Raw genomic sequence first — 18,828 nt, 5'->3', positions numbered from 1 at the left:
CTACTGGTCCTTTTCATTGTTTTATTCACCTAGTCGCTTTTGTTCAATCCTGTTTCTTCCTCTTTCAGAGCAACAAAAAACAAAGGGTACCTGCCCTTTACATTTCTTTGTGGGCTTGCTTTAGTGTGCTTCAGTTAGTAAGAAATTTACTTGTGCATTCGCATCATTTATAATAGTGGGGCAACATGTTTATTTTTGTCTGTTTTTTTAAGGCTCTGATGTTGTTATATTCTTTGGTGTTAATTTGTTTGACAAAATAAACATCAGAAATCAGTTCATGGGCTGGCCCCTTAACTGCTATGAATAGTAATGTCCTAAGGCATATATATGTTCTCTGAAGTATGTTCATTTTGTTCTTGATTGTAAAGCTCTTGGTTGAGATACTTGGGATTATCTGCTATGGTTTATGTGATGAGAATGTGGATGGTGGAGTTATACTTCTGGTTGATTCTGCTTGAGAGAAAAATTCACTGGCATCCTTTTCTCTGATTTTTTTTCTTTCTTTGAACTCAGTTTGGGTGTTCTTGGTACTGTTCTTTTTAAAATTTATTACATTTATATTTATTTTTGGTATTTTGAGACCGGGTCTCCCTGTAGCTCCAGCTGGCCTAGAACTCACTATGTAGACCAGGCTGGCCTCGATCTCACAGAGATTGGCCTGCTTCTGCCTCCTGAGTACTGAGATGGAAGACATGTACCACCACACCTGGCCTGAATACTTTTATTTTTAATTGTTACTTTATGTAGTGAGTGCTCGAGTTCAATTAAGAATGATTTCTTTAGATCCATGGTTGCGGGGGAATTTTGTCTTTTGATTTATTTAAAAAGCTTGTGAAAAATTATATTTCTGAAGTTTTTTTTTAAGGTATGTGTGGTGGTATGAATTTTGTCATTACCATATTTAAATGAGTGAATTGAAAGTTTGTTCCTTTTCTACACAGTGTGTAATACTGTTGACCATAGTCATCATTATACCATTAGAGATTTTTAAATTAGTTTTAACATAAGAATAGATTAGTAAAGCGTTTACCTTTGACCTTGGAGCCAGATGGTCCTTATGAGATTATCTGGTTGACTTCTGCCTACCTGCTACGATCATTGTCTTTACAAAGTAGAACTGTTACTAATAACTTGGCTTTGTTAGTAATTTATCTTAATTTTCCTAAAAAGTCAGAATGAGGGAATGAATTAGTAAAGATGAATTTAACCAAACCACGTTTTTTTTTCTTCTTCTCCAATTTGGTGTCTTATTTCTCAAAAGTTTCTTGCGTTTTGAAAATAAGGAAAAAATAACATTTTAGCTTTATTTCTTTGAATAATATTTCTCATTGACAACAGTGACTGTTTGAGTCCTTAATTATTGATTCCTTCATGTCCATTAGATTCAAAGAGTTTTATTCATCATTTATTAGATAAAATGATAATAAAATTATAGTGTGTTAAGTATTTTAAAATGTGGAGTAGATTTCTTAAAAGATGGGGTACCGTAATTAAGAGCATAAGCTTTGGAATCTGAACTTAGGTTGTTGTGAGTGTATAGACAAGTTATTTTAATCTCTCCTAAGACTCACTTCTCAATAAAGTTGATATAATAATCGACACTACATAGAATTGTATATGTTAAACACATTAATGGATGTGCTGGGATACTGACATTTTTTATTTTATAATTCTATAGCTTAAAAATGTTCATTACCTTGCTTCTTGGTATACAATAAGATTTTTCTTCATGAATTAATCTTATAATAAGGGATTTTTAAGATATTCTGCTTCGATTTGAGATTCAATTATGTGAGTGTACACACACAAAATAAATTGGGCCAAGGATCTAGCTCAGTTGGTAGAGTGCTTGATGCTTGGATTTGACTTATGTTTATTGTTAAATTCTTTTACTCTGGAGGTGGAAGCAGGAAGATCAGGAATTTCAGGTTATCCTGGGCTACCTGAGACTGTCTAAAAAGGTGAGGGGGCTGGGGAGATGATTCAGTGGGTAAAATACTTGCTATGCAAGCATGAAGACCTGAATTTTGGATCTCTAGCACCACATAAAAAGCCTGGAATGTTGAGGCCCACCTATAATCCCAGTGCTGGTATGTGTGGGGGTGGTGCAGGGGTTGGGGAGTGGGGTCAGAGACAGGTAGATCCCTGGGGCTTTCTGGCCTGGCATTCTAACAGAAAAAGTGAGTTCCAGGTTCCAGATTCAGTGAGAGATCCTATCTTGAAAAATAAGGTGAAGGGGCTGTAGTTATGGCTCAGTGGTGAAGAGCACTGGCTCCTCTTGCAGAGGACCTGGGTTCAATTCCCAGCAGCTAACAGCCATCTGTAACTCCAGTTTCAGGGGAATCCAGTGTCATCTTCTGACCTTCATGGGCGTTGTATGACATGGGTGCACTTATACACATGCAGGTAATATAGTCATACACATAAAATAAAAGTAATGAATAAAAATCTAAAAATGTGGAGAAGTGATTGAGACATCCTGATGTCAATTTCTGGCCTTCACATGTGCACATGGGTAAGTGCACACACATTTGTGCATATACCAAACACATACACACACACACACACACACACACACACACACACACACACGCACACATACACATGCCCCAAAACAGAACAAAAAATAATAAATAAAATGAATAAATAAAATAAAAGGAAATTTGTTGCTAGTAAGTCGGTGGGTGTTTCAGTATGACCACACAGAGGAGTGAAATCATTAAAACTTTCAGGATCATTGCAAATGAAGGTTTATTGTGGAAATAAACTTTCCTGACTTACAAAACCTTACTAATTTAAGTGCAGACATTTTAATAACCTTGACATTGTATTTTATTTTTTATATCTTGTATTACTGTAAAGCAAAAGATGTTTTATGTTCTAATTTTAAAATTTTATTTTTTCTTGCTTAGAGACTGTTCCAACTGCTTTACATTTGATGACTTAAAAATCCTTTGTGACTGATATTTTGAGAATAGAAGTAATGACTTTCATAGGTTTTCTTACAGTTGAATGGACGATTAGTCTCCTTCAACAATCTGACTCCTAGCAGAGTTTTAAAAAAGTATGTGCACACGTGCATGTGTGTGAATGAAGGTAATAATCTGCTATATAGTTGTTATGGCTTAGATTAGTTTTTACCTAGCAGTTCCCTTTATTTTCATCCTCTGTATACCTGTGTCCTGTAGATCTACTTGCTCAAATTTAAACAATATAAATATTAGGAACCTAATACATTTTCACAAAAGGCCACAGTTAAACACTGGAGGTACAAAATGCAGGCCAATTTGTTTTGCCTTTTTTCCCCTTCAGTTAGTGTATTAGGGTTCTCCAAAGAAACAGAACTGGTAGAATGAATATGTATAGAGATTTATCAGCTTAGCTCACAGGATAGAGTCCAAGTAGTCCAACAATGGCTGCACCACACTGGAGAGGCTGAGAATCCGTAGTAGTCGCTCAGTCCACAAGGCTGGACGTCTCAGTAGTCCCAATATGGCGCTGAAGGTCTGACAAATTCCAAAAGATCAGCTAGTCTTCAGTCTACAGCAACAAGACGAACTCACCAGCGAGAGAGAAGGCAAGCAGCAAAAAGCCTGGCGTTCTGCTCTGCCTTGGTCTTTTATACCGGCTGCCATCAGAAGGTAACACCCACATTTAGGGTGTGTCTTCCGGCTTTAGATGATCCAATCAAGAAGATCTCTTTCATTTCAGTTAATCCCAGATCCAATCAAGTTGACACCCAGGATTAGCCATCACAGTTAGTTTTTTGTGGTGGGAATTGAGCCTAGAGTGTTATATATGCTAGGCATGCATGCACTCTATCGCCGAGCTATTTTTCCAACCCTCTTTTTACTTTTTATTTTTAGAGAGTGTCACTAAATTGCATAGGCTAGCCCTGAGTTCACTCTGTAGCTCTGGCAGGCCTTGTGTCAAACTCCTGAGTAGTTAAGAGTATAGACCTGGGCCACAAGGCCAGCTTATTATTTTTTAATTATTTTTAAGTTTTTATCCATGATGAATGTGGTGAATCACTGGAGCCCAAGATGTAGTGTAAGTTTGCACATACCATTCTAAATGAAGCATAGCAACTTTTAAAATCCAAATATATTAATGCTGCTAATTAGTAACTTAAGCATAGGTAGGTCCCTGTGATAAAGATAATATGGACATTAATTTGACTAAAAAATTCAAATGGGACTCAATTTTGTTGCCCCATTCCTATAATCTCAGCACTCCAGAGGCAGAGGCTAGAGAATTGCCTTGGTTAGAATTGCACTGGTTAGAAGCCAGTGTGGTTTACATAGTAAGGTCCAGGGCATTCAAGGGCTATATAGCAAGTTTCTATCTCAAAAAGCCAAAAAGAAAAATAAATAGTCTGTTCCCCTAATGAATTAAATTACTGATGATTAGTGGAATTGTAATCTTGTATTTAATTTGCATAATTACAAATATACTAAAATGTTAGGACATTTAATTAACTAATGGATGATCATCTGGAGTTAGAGGAGGCTGTGAAAGAAAAGCAGGCTTCTGCTTAATGTTGATTTCATACTCAGGGTGTCAGGAGAGAGGTTGCTGAGAGAGGCTGCTGGCAGAAGATAATGAATTTGGATTTTCATTAAGCATCTATTGAAGAAAGATATGTTTTATGTGTTCATGACTACTTTTCACTTTTTTGAGCATGTTCTGATACTCAAAGCATTTAAAGTGTCAATCGTGGATTGTTTCAGAGTATAAATAATGGAAGTATAATTATGTTTTTTATATTCAGAGAGAATTCCTTCAATTTAATGTAATAGAAATATTTTGTTTTGGAATAGCATTTTCTTTTTTCTGGTTTGTTATTAGCGATAATATTATGTGTAGTAACTTATGACTGGTAATGTGAAAGAATTTGGAGTTGGTGCTGTTTTGAAATTACAAAAAGAGTTGGTACTCTGAATATTGGTCTGTTACTTGCTAGTTTTCATTTTCCATACTTAATATACGTAGGGCTTGGTTTAGATCTTTCTCTAGACTTTTAAGTGCTTGGTGAAAAAGAACAGATCTTACTGATCATTTGTATTTCTTAGAGAGAAGAAATCTTGAGTGAATAAATGAATTTCGAAAAAGTGTGGCTGGGTGAGGAGGTACATGCGTGTACTACCTGCACTTGGGCTGTAGAAGCAGCCAAAGACTCATGATGATGGTTACCCTTCTCCTACATAGTGAGTTCAGAGACAGCCCAGGTTACCAGAGACTGTGTTTGAGAAAACACACAACCAAAACAAAAAAAGTGCATGAATTTAGAGATTTAGCCTTATATGTTAGGAATTAAATTGGGTATCTCTTAGTCCTACATCATCAGAATTGGCTTATGTGGAATGAAAAAAAAATTCTATTAAACATATTTTGGGGCTTTGAATAGCAATTCTGAAGGCTCTGTGAGTTTAGGTCAATGTTCAAAACTGAAAAAAGTTGTTAAAAACTGTTCATTTTTGAGGGTGTGCCCAATTTCTGTTTGCACCACTAGTTATTTTGTATCTGGGTCTTTCCTGTGACATTCTTGAGTATGGTCAATAGATCAGCAGGTCTTGATAGTGTTGGGCACTTTTGAAATCCACTTTTAGGCCTCATTCTTTGTGTACTGAATAAATCTCTCTCTCTCTCTCTCTCTCTCTCTCTCTCTCTCTCTCTCTCTTTCTCTCTCTCTCTTTATTTTTTGTGGTGGTAGGGTTGGAACCCAGGGCCTTGGGAAGGCTAAGCCAGTGTTGTACCACAGAGCTACTCTTCCTTCAGAATCGTTAACAAGATACTTATAGTTCTATTCTAGAATACATTTACTTTTAAAAAAAAATATTATTTTTATTTTGTGTATGAGCGCATTGCCTGCGTGTATATAAGTGCACCTGTGTCATGCAGTGCCCAGAGGTAAGCAGAGGGCATCAAATCCCTTGGAACTGGCATGTGGGTGCTGGGAACTGAACCCAGGTCCTCTGCATGAGTAGCCAGTGCTCTTAACTGCTGAGCTCTCTCTCCGGCTCACTAGAATACATTTTCAACTTAAATTTTTTTAAAAAAATTAATTTTTATTTTATGTGTATGAGTGTATTGCTTGCTTGTGTGTAAGTGCACCCATGTTGCACAATGCCCACAGAGGTTGGAAGAGGGTGTCAGATCCCCTGGAACTGGACAGTTGTTAACTGTCATGTGGGTGCTGGGAACCAAACCTGAGTCATCTGGAAGAGCAGCTAGTGCTCTTAACCCCTGAAGCATCTCTCCATCCCCCAACCTTTTCTTTTCCTGATAAAAAGTAAAAAAACTGCTCAACTAACTTCTGCTGTCTTAATGGTATTCATTCACTTTTTGTGAAAAACCATAAAAAAATCAGTCACTTTTATAATGAATCTTGAGATTAAAACTAGAAAAAAAGTATGTATTAGAGAGTGAGGGAGGAATAAAGAACAAAAAATTGTAGGCACTGAGGGATATTTTACAAAATCATAAGAAGACAGTGCAGCCGGGCGTGGTATCGCATGCATGCCTTTAATCCCAGCAGGCCAGTGGATCTCTGAGTTCAAGGCTTAGTGAGTTCCAGGACAGTTGGGGCTACAGGGAGACCCTGTCTCAAAAAGACAGGAAAAAAAAAAGAAGAAGAAGAAGACAGGGCATTAGGAATTTTAAATTACAGTATAGACTTGGCTGGGAGGCAGAGCAGAAAAGCTGCTTGTTAATAGGACAGGAATTTTAAATGTTTCTATTTTGTAGCAGTTAGTAAGAAGGGACTGGCCAGGTCATTGGGAACAGAGAATCAAAACACTCATTATATTTTCAGTGTTTGTCTAAGTTGGGAATTTTTTATAGCATTTTTATTGAATTTTTGCAATTTTTAGACTTTATAATTTGATGACATTTATATCCCCTCTCCCATCCATTTCTCCCTACCCCCACCCCCCCAATTCAATGTACTCTTCCTGGGTAATAAAGCCTGTAGAGTTTAACTTGAATCCCCAAATGTTCTTCAGCTTGGGCTCATCCACTTAAGCTTGCATAGGACTTGTGCATGCTGTCATCATTACTGTGAGTTCATATGAGTAACTTGCCAGCTGCCTGGAAAACTCTGCCTCCCCCATGGTCGTCCACCACCCCTGGCTCTTACAATCTTATTGAAGCTAAGAGAAAGGAAAGAGGGGTTGTTTGGTTTGTTCTGGAGGAAAACACAAACTATAATAAATGGACAGTTTTAATAAAATTTTATTTACCCCTCTTATTTCCTCCTCATTCATTTGATTACTTTTTCTTTTAGCTTGTACTTTCAGCTCATCATAGTTTTCCGTCTACCAGATCTTTCCACAATTAGGCCTTAGCTCTCTATTGTAATTGTCTCCTATTCTCTGCCTTCTAGACCCACTAGTGGTTCTCAGTTTGAGGCAGTTGTGTCCTCCCACTCTTCAGAGGACATTTGGCAATACCTGAAGACAGTTTTTGATTGTCACTACTGTGGTGATCAGAGTGCTGCCAATCATATTACCAGGCACAGGGCAGCCCCTTACTAAAAAGATTTATCCAGTTTATAGTGCTGCAGTTTAGAATGCTAACCTAGACTACTATTGCCAGGGTTCACTACTTTGTTTGCCTGTTTGCAGTTTTAACTCCCACTCTCATTCCTCCTCCAAAGTGCTATAAAATTTCTTCTCTAAAATACACCAGATTCTGTCAACTGTAATTGTTCACATGTTCCCCTTTGCCCATGAATGGAGTAGCATAGGTTATGAGATAATAAATGTTTTATTACTACTTTCAAGCCTCATCTTTGTCTCTTTAGCTTAACCCTCTAGTGGTGGACTCAATTACCACGGTGTAATGTACTCTCCAGGTGCATTGCCCCTAGTCTTCAAGCTCTTCCTTCAAAATCTGAGTCCCAATCTCTCTCTGCCATCCCTTTCTTATTTCCTTCTTTCCTATCTCTCCCTCTCTCCCTCTTTCTCTCTCTGATACTCTCCTGCTTTGACACAGTTATTCTGCCTTAAAGTCTGTTCAAGCACTTACCTCCCTTGTGAAATGCCTTTGTGGCTGTCCTCTCGGTATCTCAATTGTGTGTGCCTTATATCAGTGAGTTATGCTTTGCTTGCAGGTCTGTGTAACCTATAAGTTCTGTTCTAGGGAAAGGTGTATGTTTATGTGTCATTGCATTCTAAGTACTAAAAAAGTTCCTAATACAAAATAAGTTCTTAGATGTTTAGTTGAAAATACAGGGGCTAGAGAGATGACTTATGGGTTAAGGACACTAGCTGCCCTTTCAGAGGACCTGGATTTGTTCCCAGCATCCACACAGTGGCTAACAACCATTTGTAACTCCAGTTCTAGGGGATCTAGTGCCCCCTTCTTGCTTTTCTGGGCATTGCATGCCATGGATTCATTTACTTATATGTAGGCAAAACACTCATACACATAAATACAAAAAAATTATTTTTAAAGAAAATTTATATTTCTTTCTTGAAGGCATAAATAATTGTTCAGATGATTTAGAAATTAGCTGACAGTGGGACATTACTGTATTTTATGTTCTGTGTAGTGAAACATGAATATATAATCCTTTTTATTTTTCTGTATAATTTTTTTGCTATACCATCATGCTTTCTATTGAATGTGGTAGAGATGCCACAATACAGTGGTGCCTGAATGAAGATAGCTTGACTCTTGGAGCCTTTTAAAGTGAAGAATGAACCCTCTGTCTTCTCAATTCCTGTTCCTTCTGAGTTCTCTTGGAGATGTTTTTCCTACCAAGGGCATTCTCTATTGAAACAGTACATTCAGCATTACATGAGAGAGGCATTTTCTCTTTCTGACCCAGAACAGCACAACCACAAACAGATGTTATCAGTCTAATCCCACCTGTTGTTTGCAAGATAAACTGGGGGTAATTCCTTGCTTTTCAACTGTCACTGATTCCATCCATGATATTTTTACATACACAAACACTTATTCTATGCCAGGGTCAAAAAATGGTCATGAGGAATTATAGCTATATGTTTAGCTTACAAGGGAAGGCTAGTAAGATTGTTTGCATTGTGAATAAACTGAGATAATGTTAAATGATCTCAGAATGTAAGATTAACTGTGGTTACAAGCTTAGGTAAAAAATTTGCATTTATAAAAGAAGGCATTCCCAGAAAAGCCATTCCTACGCTATTACTGCCATTTCTATTTGAATGTCATTTTTGAATTGTCATTTTGTATCTTGTTTATTTGATTTAAAAAAAGTGTTATTAGATATTTAGAAAATGTATAACAAAATAAAAAGTTACCAAGAGCAACTATCTCATTCAGCATATCCAACAAATCAGTGTCCAGTCATGACTGGTTTCCAGTACATTATTGATTTTTGGAATGAAAAAGGAAGCCAAACTTTCACAACCACTGCCTGAAAGGGAAAACACTATTTAAAATATACACCCATACACACGAATTTTAAAAATAATAAATTTCTTTTTGGTCTTACTGAGATGAGACAGGGTCTCCTTGTAGTGGGGCTGTCCTGGAACAGCCTTGAACTCACAGAGATCCTCCTGCCTCTGCCTCCCAGTGTTGGGACTAAAGGCATGTGCCACAACACCCAGCCTATAATATTTATTTATTTATTTATTATTTGTATGAGTGTATTGCCTGCATGCATGTAAGTATGCCTGTGTCGTGCAATGCCTGAGGGGGTCAGCATGAGGGGGTCAGAAGAGGGCATTGGATCCCCTGGAACTGGAGTTACAGTAAGTTGTTAGCCACCATGTGGGTGCTGGAAATCGAACCTGGGTCTTCTGGAAGCACAGCCAGTGCTCTTGAACCATCTCTCCAACCGAAGGGAAAACACTGGTTAGACTCTTATAGAATACAGAAATGATTCCTACTATTTGAGTATGCAGACAGTTGAATATACACAGGCATCATGAAAAATAAAAAGACAAAATCTAAGCCCCTTTACTTTGCAAATTACCCTTTCTTGTTGTCTATTCTAAATATTATCCCCCACACATGGGCTTGTTTATATATAGACATATATGTGCACATTATAGGCTAGGAATCCCATATCAGGTAAAATATTTTTTTACTGTCTGAAATTTGGTGGCCTCAGTTCATATTATACATTCTAGGTTCATTCATTTTGCTGTAGTTTTTTAAAATTCTTAGCACTGAATGATTTTTTATTTTATACACACACAAACACGATTTTCATTAACCATCTGTTGATGGACAACTAAATTGTTTGCATTTCCTTGCTATAGTGAATAAAGCAGCAATACACATGGAGGTACAAATATTTCCATAGGAAGATATGGAGTTCTCTAGGAATATGCCTAGGAATGAGATAGTTGGGTCCTATGATAGCTCTGTTTTTAATATTTTGAGGAACCTCCAAACTGATTTCCATAGTGACTATACTAATTTGTACTCCCATCAACAGTGAATAAGAAAGGGTTGTTTTTCTCCACATCCTCTCCAACATTTGTTGTTGGATTTCTTGATAATAGCCATTTTGACTGGTGTAACGTGGTATCTCAGAGTATTTTAAATTTGCATTTCACTGATGATTAGGGACGTTGAGCAGTTTTTAAAGTAGTTATTGGCCATTTGTATTTCTTTCTCTGAAAACTGTCTTTATTCAGTTTGTTGGCCCATTTGTTTGTTTGTAATTTTATTTCTTTGGTATTTAACTTTTGTGTTTCTTTGTATATTTGGTATTAGGCCCTTGCCTGATATATAGCTATTAAAGTTTTTCTCCCATTCTGTGGGCTGTCTGTACACTTTTGATGTTGGGGCTAATTCCTGTGCTATTGATGTTTTGTTCATAAAGTTCTTGCTTACTCTGATGTTCGGAAGACTATTCCCTATATTTTCATCTGGGAGTTTCAGTTTCAGGTTTTAAATTAAGATCTTTGATCCATTTTGAACAGGGTGAAAGTTGTATAATTTCTTCTGCAGGTGAAAATCCAGTTTTGCCAACATCATTTATTGAAAAGGCTATCTTTTTTCCAATGTATGTTTTTCTCTCTTTTGTCAAGAATTAGGTGGGCTTAGCATTGTTTATTTTTAGGTTCTGTATTCTCTTCCATTGGTCTACCTGTCTGTTTTTATGCCTGTACCAGGCTATCTTTATCACTATAGCTTTGTAGCATAATTGGAGATTGGGTATTGTGATGCTTTAAGTTGTGTTCTTACCTCATAGGATTGTTTTGGCTATTCGTGGTTTTTTATTTTCTTTCACTATGCTCTCAGAGAAATTAGGAGAAATATAAAATAAATACCTAGGAATATACCTAACTAAAGAAGACAGGACTTTTAATGAAAACTTGAAGACATTGAAAAAGGAAATCAAAGAAGTTACTAGACCCTGGTAAAAACCTTCCATACTTCTGAATTGGGACAATCAACATTATGAAAATGGCTATACTACCAGAGTTAACTTACAGATTTAGTTTAATGCAACACCTATCAAAATTCCACTGTCGTATTTCACAGAACTAGAAAAAATAATTCAAGAATTCATATGGAGCCAAAAAAAAAGACCACAAATAGCTTATCTTATTCTAGATGATATTGGTCTTTGATCTTTTCAGTATCTGGGAGAATCATGCAGTTTAATCTGGTTATTTATTGAAAGAGCTTATGTTTTTAATGGTAGGGGTTTAGAGATCTCCTCTGCTAGTTGCAGCTTTAGATATGGGCAGAGAGTAAGGAGTAATGAATTCTTTGAAAAAATAAGAGACATAATTAAGAGCTGTTGGGGAGGGTAGATGATACATTGAATGTATTTTAAAAAAATCTATATTACTAGTATATTACATGGAAGATAAATTGCATTAATTGTAATAACTAGATAAAAAAGTGAATTTGTGAAGAATCTAGATTGCCATAGACCATTTAAAGCAATAATTTTTTTTTGTATTTAGATATATGACTATAATTAGGGTGCCTTTGTCTAAGTGTTTCGTCAGGTTGTGATTTTAAATTGTCTTTGATGTGTTGAACTTCTGTGGTAGAATTAGAATAATTTGTAAAATTTTTTCATTAGCGAGTAGCTAATTAATGTTGTCATTCTTACTATATGCCTTAGCCATATATACTTGTCTACTTGAACTTAAATGTATGAGTTTAATCATACACTTTTGCTGGGCGAGGTGGCACACGCCTTTAATCCCAGCATTTGGGAGGCAGAGGCAGGCAGATCTTTGTGAGTTCGAGGCCCGCCTGGGCTACAGGGAGACCCTGTCTCAAAAAGACCAAAACCAAACCAAACAAAAAAAAAAACATGCACTTTTTTCAAGGAGTTATAGATAACATATATGTTATACATTAGAGATAAGTTGTTTTAGAATTGTTCCACTTAATGTGACTCTGGCATAAACCATACATCTATGTATGTATTCTTATCCATAGAAATTCTTTGTGATTTATACATGTGGGGTAACTAGATTAGCCCAGAGTTGCATAAAGGTGGAGCTATTTTAGCTTTATAAAACTCATCTACTGTTAAAAATATTGGGTTGGTAGGTAATCTAGTTTCTTTTTGTAATATGTTTTTTAGCCCTTAAAGAAAAAGTAGAGGTCTCATAGAATAATTTCCATAGGCATTATTTATAGATTTTTGAAATTTAGAAATTGTGTTGTTTTCTTAAAATTGCTGTTCCACCCCCCCCCCCCTTCTTTTGAGGCCATGTTTTGCTATATAGTTGGGGCTGGCCCGAGACTCAGGATACTCCTGCCTTAGCTTTCTAAGTGCTGAGATTACAGGCTTGCACACTGTGCCCAGCAAAATATGTTCTCATTATACTAAATTTAAAAAAAATTCTTGACCTGACATTGCATTCTTAAATGAAAAATCTTAATTTTAACTTTTTGAGCAGCCCTTTTACATCTCAGGACAGAACAATAAGTAAGCATGGATCTTATTTCAGGTTTTAAAGGAGATACTTTTCCAAGTATGTATCAGTTTATTTTCTGAAGGGGAGACAGACACACATGCACACATGTGTATATATATATATATATATGCATATATGTATATGTGTGTATATAATACATATACACAATTTACTTTTAAGATAAAATAGTTAAGGGAAGATAGTAGAAATTATCATCAGATTGTTTTTACATATAACGTCCTGCTAGCTTCTGTGAAGATGGCTTACCAACTTTATTAATATGTTAACAAATGAATTTATAATTTTGGGGGGCAGTTTACTCACTGTTAGTCTGTTAAGGCTACTGAGATTTAAAAAGACCAGTGTTATGCTATTTTTTTCTACTGTTTTAGTCTGAAATTATTTCTGTTCTTATAGTACCTTATGTTGAACGCCCACTTTAGAGCGACTATGTTACTCCAGTCTATTCACAGAATTAAAATAATTTATAAGAAATCATCCTTTATCAATAAGCTACTTCCTCTAACTGAGGTAGTTCTCAGCAGGAAAGAGATAGCAATATGAGTTACTGAAAAGGAGCTCAGAATTTTTAAAAATCTATGTTTTGGCCGGGTGTGGTGGCGCACGCCTTTAGTCCCAGCACTCGGGAGGCAGAGGCAGGCGGATCTCTGCGAGTTCCAGGCCAGCTGGGGCTACAGGGAGACCCTGTCTCAAAAAGACCAAAAAAAAAAAAAAAAAAAAAAAAACAAAAAAAAAATCTATTCTAAAAAAAAAAAAAAAAAAAAAAAAAAAAAAAAAAAAATCAAAAAAAAAATCTGTATTTTGTGCTGTTGGAGCCATTTCTTCATATTACAGTGAGAATAGGTAAGTTCACTGAAAAATTTCACGAAGCATTAAATTTGCCGTTAATTTCTATTCATTAATGTCATCAAATCAGATTATATTTCTCTAAAACATTTGTGAATTTTTGTAATATTGCTCATCATATTAGCCCTGTGGGTTGTTTTAGGGAGGTTTGGTGGGGATGGGAGATGTTGGGTGATAATATGGAGTACCTTAGAAAGTTTACTTGTTTCCTATCTCATCATTTTAGTATATCTTATGTGTTACTATATTAGTTTAGATTAGTGTGGGGATGTTAGGAGTGGCCTGGTTTCTTTCCTTCTTTTTCCTAGCCAAGGAAGTATCGCCTGGGGATGCTGGAGGAGAGGCTAGTTCCCATGGGATCAAAGGCACGAAAAGCAAAGAACCCCATTGGCTGCCTTGCTGACAGGTGTAAATCAGGAGTACCCATCAATATGGTTTGGTGGAACAGAGTCACAGAAAACAATTTACAGGTAAAAATAATTTTTATTGGACCTTTTTTGGAAGTGATTCTTGGTTTCTTTTTATATTTGTGTGGGCTGGTGGATGTGAAAAGATGGATGGCCTAGCTGTTACACTTAGGTGATTAAAGTTTTTTTTTTTTTTTAATCAAAATAAAGTAAGTAGCCACTTACCTAGCTATTTATTACACATGATTTTCCTTTGGCTTTTTTGACTGCCCTTGTTTAGGAAAGTATATTTCCCTATATCTTTTTTCTTAAAAGTTTTTACATTGATTGACTGATTATGTGTGTGTGCATGTGTGTTCATGTGTGTGGTTATAGACGTGCCATGGCAGGCACGTGTAGGCCAGAGGACAACTGATAGGAGTTCACCATGTGGGCCCTGGGAATCAAACATAGGTCATCAGACTGGGTAGCAAGCACCTTTACCTGTTAAGCCATCTCACTAGCCCTATTTCTGAACTATTCTCGTATTAATGTTTACCTTTTCAATTTTGTTAATATTTGAGTTTTTTTTTTTTTCTTCCTTGGTGCCGGGGATCAAACCTAGGGTCTCATACATACAAAGAATATGCTCCATCATTGAGCTACACACATGCCTAGCCCTAGACAAATTGTTTTAATGCTACATTACTCAGGATACTACTATGAGAAATTATGTTAAAATATTAATTGTAGAAATTTCTATTTAGTCTGAATTTGACCCATAGAAAGCTCCATATGTTGTCTTTTTGCACTTTTTTGTTTGTTTTTTGTCTTTGATGAGGTTGCTTTGTAGCCCAAGCTGGTCCTGAATTTACTTTGTAACCTTGTCTAGCCTTAAACTCAATGGTTCTCTTGGATCTGTGTCCTTTTTTGTATGTTTTTCATTGGAAATAAAAATTGTACATGCACAATTTGTCAAGAAACCATTTTCAATAATATGTTGCCATATGTTTTTTACAGTTAATTTCAGTCTCTCCTATCAATGTACTGAATAAATAATGAAAAATAAGTTTTTAGAATTCAAGGAACTACTTAACTTCTGTGTATGGTTTAGAAAGACATCATAATTTGTGCTCCATTTTAATATGTACTATAATTATTTAAAAAGGGAATTTTTGTATTTTGGATAGTGCTATTAATCATTTCAATATAAGCAGAAATTTGTATGTCTCGTCTCTCCCCCAAATTTGGATGGATTATTATTTAAAATACATTCTTAGCCAAAAAAAAAAAAAATCACACACATACATGTTAAACACAAAGATATAAAACAAAGTTAATGACTTGGTTTCATTTGTATTTCAAAACTTAAAAAGAGATCCTACAATATTTTTTTTGTTTACTATGAATGCAAAACCAATATCTGTCTTGCCCTTGGTACAAGAATAAATTATTTTAAAAATACTGCAAAGTGTGGTATTTGCCCTAACTGAAACTTGGGAAATCTTTTTACAAAGAATAAAAAATAATTAATAAAATATTTTTAAAAACAAAGAAAGACAACACACCAATCAGGAAGTTTTAAGGCTTTTTGTTGTTGTTGTTGTTGTTGAGATAGGGTCTCCTATAGTCCCAGCTGGCCTGGATCTCACAGAGATTCTACTGCCCCTGCCTCCCAAGTGCTCTTATTAAAGGTGTGTGCTTCCATGCCCAGACATCCGGGGAGTTTTGCGTTATCATATGATCTATTTTAAAATTTCATCGGAAAGTTTTGGGTATGTTAATTATGAATAGCAATACAGTTTTAAAATACATATTTATTATTTTTATTTTATGTGTTTATGTGTTTTGCCTGCATGTAGGTAGGTGCACTCATGTTGTACAAAGCCTGCAAGGACCAAAAGAGGGTGTCAGATCCTCTGGAACTGGAGTTAAAGGCGGTTCTTAGCTGCCATGTGGGTGCTAGGAATTTAACCCAGGTCCTCTGCAAGAGCAGCCAGTATTCCTAACCACTGAGCCATCTCTCCAACCCCCAATGAAAAGTTTTTAAAAAAGATTTTCATTAATGCGTGAAAAATTGAATTGGTGTCATCTCAATCTTAACAAATTGTACTGTCGTTTTATGCTTCAAATAGTTCTTTAAGAGCATAGGAATATTGTGTCCCAATTTATAGCTTTATAAGCCTGAAAATTACTCCCATCATAAGCTACATGTTGAATTACTAATAAAAACCCATTTAGTCTCATAATTGTATTTGTGGATTTCTAAACTTGGGGACCTAGAGTAGTTCATTTAGAACAAAGGCTATGCCAATATATTGTATGTTTTTCTATTAGAATGTTGATTTTGTTTTTGTCGAAGACAGTAATGCATATAAATTCCATACAATTTTTGGACTTTGACATTTACCTTTTAATATGGTTTTACTTTATTTTTTTTTGTTATTTTTAACATATTCTTTTATTTATTTTATTTTATTGGTCTTTTTGAGACAGGGTCTCCCTGTAGCCCAGCCCAGTCTGGAACTCATTATGTGGCCTTGATCTCACAGAGATGTGCCTTTCACATGCTGGAATTAAAGGCTTGTGCCACCATTTCTTTTTTTTTTTTTTTTTTTTAATGCATGTTTATTCAGCAACAATAATGCAATTTAGAATTATACAGTGGAGGTGCTGGAGAGATGGCTCAGTTGTTAAGAGCACTGGCTGATCTTGCAGAGGACCTGGGTTCAAATCCTAGCCCCAACATGGTGGTTAGCAACTATCTGTAACTCCAGTTCCAGGGGTTCTGACACACTCTTTCTATCCTCTGCTAGTATTGCGTGACATGGGTGCACATGCATACATGCAGGCAATACACTCATACACATAAAAGAAAAATAGTAAATATAATATTTAAAAAAGAATTATACAGTGAAAAACAAATTTGTCAGTATTTCCAAATTCCTGGCTCTTTGAGGGTCAGGGATAACAAATCACTGCTTTCAGAAGTTTCAAAATTATGGTTACTTTAAACGTAATTCTAAAAGTCTTTATATGCTGTTACTTGAATAGTTAAAATTCTTGTTTAAATAATAAAATTCAGTTTAGTAATGCTTACAGGGAACTAATAGAGAACCTTTTAGTATGGTTTTATATTTTTGGTTTTGTTTTGTTTTTAAATTTTCTTATTTTTATCTTATGTTTTACCTGCATGTATGTAAATGCACCACATGTGTGCAGTGCTGATGGAGGTGTCATATCCCCCATAACTAGAGTTACAGATTGTTGTTACCCACCATGTGGGTGCTAGGAACTGTACCTGGGTCCTCTGCAAGATAGCTAGTGCTCTTAACTGCTGAGCCATCTCTCTAGCCCTCTAAGGGCAATTTTTAAAAGTTCATATATATATATATATATATTTAATTTCAAGTATTATAGTCATGTCTTATACATGGTAAACTTCTGGTAGATACTTTTTGTTCTTTACACACATTGTCTTTTAAAAAAAAATTTATTTTTATTTTATGTGTGTGAGTATAATGCCTGCAAGTAAATAAATGTACTTGTGTTGTGCAATGCCCATGAAAGTCAGAATAGGATGTCAGATCCCCTAGAACCGTTAGTTATGGATGGTTGTTACCTGCCATGTGGGTGCTCAGAATCAAACCCATGTCCTCTACAAGAGTAGCCAGTGCTTTTAACCACTGAGCCATCTCTCCAGCCCCTACATATGTTGTCTTTTGGTTAAGAGTTTATTACATAAATGTTCCTGTTAAATGAAGAAACTTATCTTAAGAGAAGCTAAGTAGCATTGTTTAAACAGTCAGTAGAGGGACCAGAGAGATGACTGAAGTGGTTAAGAGCTCTTACGGCTCTTCTAGAGTATTCTGGTTCAAGGCACCCATATCAGGTGGCTCACAGTTGCCTGTAATTCAACTTTGAGGTGATCTGATGCCCTCTTCTGACCTTACGAGGCACTCGTGCACAAGTGGTGCACATAAACTCCTGCAGGCACATACATATAAATAAGAACAAATAAATCTTTAAAGAAAACAAAGTGACTAGAGGTTTGAACTCATTTTTCAGACTCAAATCTATTCATTTCTATAAAGCTCTACTTGTACTAGAAGTATAATTGGTTTAATCATGTAACTGTAACTGAACTTCTATTAGGAAACTTATTTTGAGAATGACATTGCTCATCTATTTTTCTAGACATAGACTATAACTTAGGCGTAATTTTCAGTTGCCTGGCATGGCACTGTATTTGGTGGTAGGAATGGATGACTGAGACACACCAGGAAGCAGGACTATACTATAAAACCTAGTAGTGACTTACTTTCTCCAGCAGGGCCCCACCTCCTAAACATTCAACAACTTCCCAAAACAGCATCACGACTTGAAGATCCAAGTATTCAAACACATGAGTCTGTGGTGGCCTTTCACATTCCGACCACAATAGACAGTCTCCAAAATAGAAACATAAAGGAAACAAAATCACTCATTAAAAATTGCATCAAGTGAAGGAGATTTTAAATATAAATTTATGATGTTCCCGGTAATAACACTTGCCCAATGAAAACCAAAAACTGGAAAAGGAGTTATATTTCTTTCTTTTAATTAGAATAGTCAATCTCATTTTCTGTAGTGATCATTTTTAGTTTATTGAACTATTCTGAGTGTAGTGAGAAGGAAAAAAA

The 18,828-nt window shown here is 35.8% G+C and overlaps 1 protein-coding gene across 9 annotated transcripts in view; it reads left to right on the top strand.

Moving 5' to 3' along the window:
- Positions 1-18,828, top strand: part of Pan3 (poly(A) specific ribonuclease subunit PAN3) — a 165,666-nt gene that overhangs the window by 38,254 nt on the left and 108,584 nt on the right. For 7 of the 9 annotated variants that reach the window (XM_008825062.3, XM_008825056.2, XM_029559615.1 and 4 more), the window contains one exon: positions 14,069-14,230. The exons of the other annotated variants lie outside the window; for them this stretch is intronic. In XM_008825062.3, the coding sequence (XP_008823284.2) occupies positions 14,069-14,230 (162 nt within the window). The remainder of the gene's footprint in view (positions 1-14,068; positions 14,231-18,828) is intronic. 9 annotated transcript variants of the gene reach the window in all.

Source organism: Nannospalax galili, unplaced genomic scaffold (genome assembly GCF_000622305.1).
Source record: "Nannospalax galili isolate Female #2095 unplaced genomic scaffold, S.galili_v1.0 scaffold768, whole genome shotgun sequence".
Taxonomy (NCBI): domain Eukaryota; kingdom Metazoa; phylum Chordata; class Mammalia; order Rodentia; family Spalacidae; genus Nannospalax; species Nannospalax galili.
Note: the sequence above shows the minus strand (reverse complement) of the source record. Positions and strands in the feature narration are given on the sequence as shown.